At 49.5% G+C, this 461-nt stretch overlaps 1 protein-coding gene across 1 annotated transcript; it reads left to right on the top strand.

The window, feature by feature from the left end:
- Nucleotides 1–44: 44 nt before the first annotated feature.
- Nucleotides 45–439, top strand: Tsp_14606 (hypothetical protein; the record flags this gene model as incomplete). The annotated part of the gene is given in 3 exon segments (XM_003367701.1): nucleotides 45–122; nucleotides 155–335; nucleotides 355–439. Coding segments are annotated over 3 exon segments (344 nt in total), but the record flags the coding sequence as incomplete, so codon positions are not given.
- Nucleotides 440–461: the final 22 nt, after the last annotated feature.

Below are 461 nucleotides of genomic sequence, written 5' to 3' on the forward strand. Positions count from 1 at the left end.
ATATCAATAAGCGGTGGAAAAGAAACGAAAACGAATTCTCCAAGTAGCGGCGAGCGAAACGAGAAAAGTCCATACACCGAAGTCGGCGAGCAGTTGTGTTCGTCAACAGTGTGGTGTTAAAGGTGTCGTTGCATGTGCTGAAATCAGTTCGTAGGCTCCCTTGATTGGGGCTTCAGAGCGGGTGCAGGACCCATAACGAACGATGTTTTGTGCATGGTGTCGCGGCTCCTAATCGAGTCGGGTTGCTTGAGACTGCAGCCCAAAGCGGGTGGTAAATCTCACCCAAGACTAAATATTCGTACGAGACCGATAGCGAACAAGTACCGCGAGGGAAAGTTGAAAAGAACTCTGAAGAGAGAGTTCAACAGGACGTGAAACCGTTGACAGGCAAACGGATGGAGCTGACGGTGCAATTTTGACCAAAATCAGTCGTCGCTGGGTTCGTTGGCGAATGGAATCTT

Source organism: Trichinella spiralis (assembly GCF_000181795.1).
Source record: "Trichinella spiralis strain ISS 195 chromosome Unknown Scfld3824, whole genome shotgun sequence".
Classification (NCBI taxonomy): Eukaryota; Metazoa; Nematoda; class Enoplea; order Trichinellida; family Trichinellidae; genus Trichinella; species Trichinella spiralis.